Below are 1,736 nucleotides of genomic sequence, written 5' to 3'. Positions count from 1 at the left end.
AGCCGCAGACCCGACAGCACAAGCACCGGTGCGTACGGCGAGGACTGCGAGCCGGGAAGATACACAAGCGGCGTCGACCTCGCGGCAACCAGCAGGGAGTCGGTCACCGTCAGCACGGACCCCGCGGGGAACGTGCCGGTCAGCACAAGCGCACCGTTCAGCGCCTCCACATAGCACACCGACAGCTCCACCGGTCCGCTCTCGTCGCTCCCCGCCGCTCCCGCACCGCGCAACGCTCCACCGCCCATCACGTACAGCACGGCACCGTTCTGCAGCGACACATTCTGCACAACGATCCGCACGCCGTCCCGCACCATCCACGGCACGTAGAGCACCGGACTCACGCCGTCCAGCACAACGTGGCGCAGCGTCACCTCGCTCGCGCCGGCAGGCAGAACGAACACCGACCGCACCGTCACGCCCTCGCGGACAAACGCACTCGACGCAGTTCCCACAGCAGGCGGCAGCGCAGGAGCTCCCACAGGCACGCACGCCTCGCCGTACCCGCCACTGCCGCACAGGCAAACGCACACACCGTTCCTCATGCTCGCCGCCGCCGTCCCGGGCGCGTAGCAGTGCGTGTCCCTGTCGCACGCGTCGCACCCAACAACGTCGATGCTCCCAGCGTCGCCAAAACCAGCCGCTGCGTACTCCTCCGCCGTCGACAGGACACGGCCACCAGCGTCGTTGCACGCAACCCTCAAATGCGCCCCAGCCGCAAGCGACAGGCTCAGCGACAGCATCCGCGGCAGCAGCGCTCGGTTGCGCACAAAGCTCAGCGTGCTCCCAGCAGCGGTCACAGCGCCAGCGGCGTAAAGCATCTCCCTCGAGACGCCGTCGTGCACGTTGCCCTTCGCCAGCAGCATCGACCCGCCATCCAGGCTCACCGTCGAATAAAACGCCACCGCGTATTCCTCCGTCGACGAAAAGTCGCTCCGCACAGGCGCTACAGCGGAGCCCGACACGCTCACAGCCCCACGCACAGACACCGCGTGCTCGCACAGCAGGAAGTCGCTGTCAACAAACGCCACCACGGAGCCGCCGCTGGCAGCAACACCGCCCTCCACCGACACGCACAGCCCCAGCGCCGTCTGCACCGACAGCCCGTCCACGTACAGCGCACCGCGCGACGACAGCGCCACGCCGCCAACAAACAACACGCCAACAGCGTCGCGGAACACAGCCGCCACCTGCGTGCGCGCAATGGTCAGCACGCTCCCAGTCAGATTCACGTTCTGCACCACAAGGCACGCGGACGCGTCGCCAAGGCCGTGGTCTCCGCGGTACGCAACACGCTTCTCTGCAATCAGCACCGAGTCCACCACAGTGACGCGCGAGCCCGGCGGAAATCGGTTCGCTACCACCACGCCGCCGCCGGAGCGCGACTCAAGCCCGCTGATCAACACATCGACGCGCTCGCCAGCAGACAGGTCGGACCGCCACCCAACAACGTACAGGCTCGCTCCGCGCACAAACAGGCAGTTCGCCAGCGTCACGTTGCGCACGCTCCCTGACATCGACCCCACGTCCACCACGACGTCCGCCAAAAAGGTCACGCCAAAGTAGCACGCCACCGACGTCCCGACACCGGCACTCACCTCCACATCCACACGCACCTCCCGCACGCACAAGTCGGCGCCGTCGGTGCTCGGTGGCTCGGGGACAGCCAACCGGGGCAGGCACACATCGGCCGTGGCCACCCTCAGCGCAGGCGCAGGCGCAGCCATCACTCGAGG

The 1,736-nt window shown here is 67.7% G+C and overlaps 1 protein-coding gene across 1 annotated transcript, besides 1 other annotated feature; it reads right to left on the bottom strand.

The window, feature by feature from the left end:
- Positions 1-1,736, bottom strand: Tc00.1047053507871.9 (dispersed gene family protein 1 (DGF-1), putative; the record flags this gene model as incomplete). The annotated part of the gene is made up of 1 exon (XM_797380.1): positions 1-1,736. A coding segment is annotated over one exon (1,736 nt), but the record flags the coding sequence as incomplete, so codon positions are not given.
- Positions 1-1,736: a sequence feature (areas not merged during assembly with more than two copies in the genome that could not be assigned to a particular haplotype).

This window comes from Trypanosoma cruzi, genomic scaffold (genome assembly GCF_000209065.1).
Source record: "Trypanosoma cruzi strain CL Brener 1047053516505 genomic scaffold, whole genome shotgun sequence".
Classification (NCBI taxonomy): domain Eukaryota; phylum Euglenozoa; class Kinetoplastea; order Trypanosomatida; family Trypanosomatidae; genus Trypanosoma; species Trypanosoma cruzi.
This window is presented reverse-complemented; position numbering and strand designations above follow the sequence as displayed.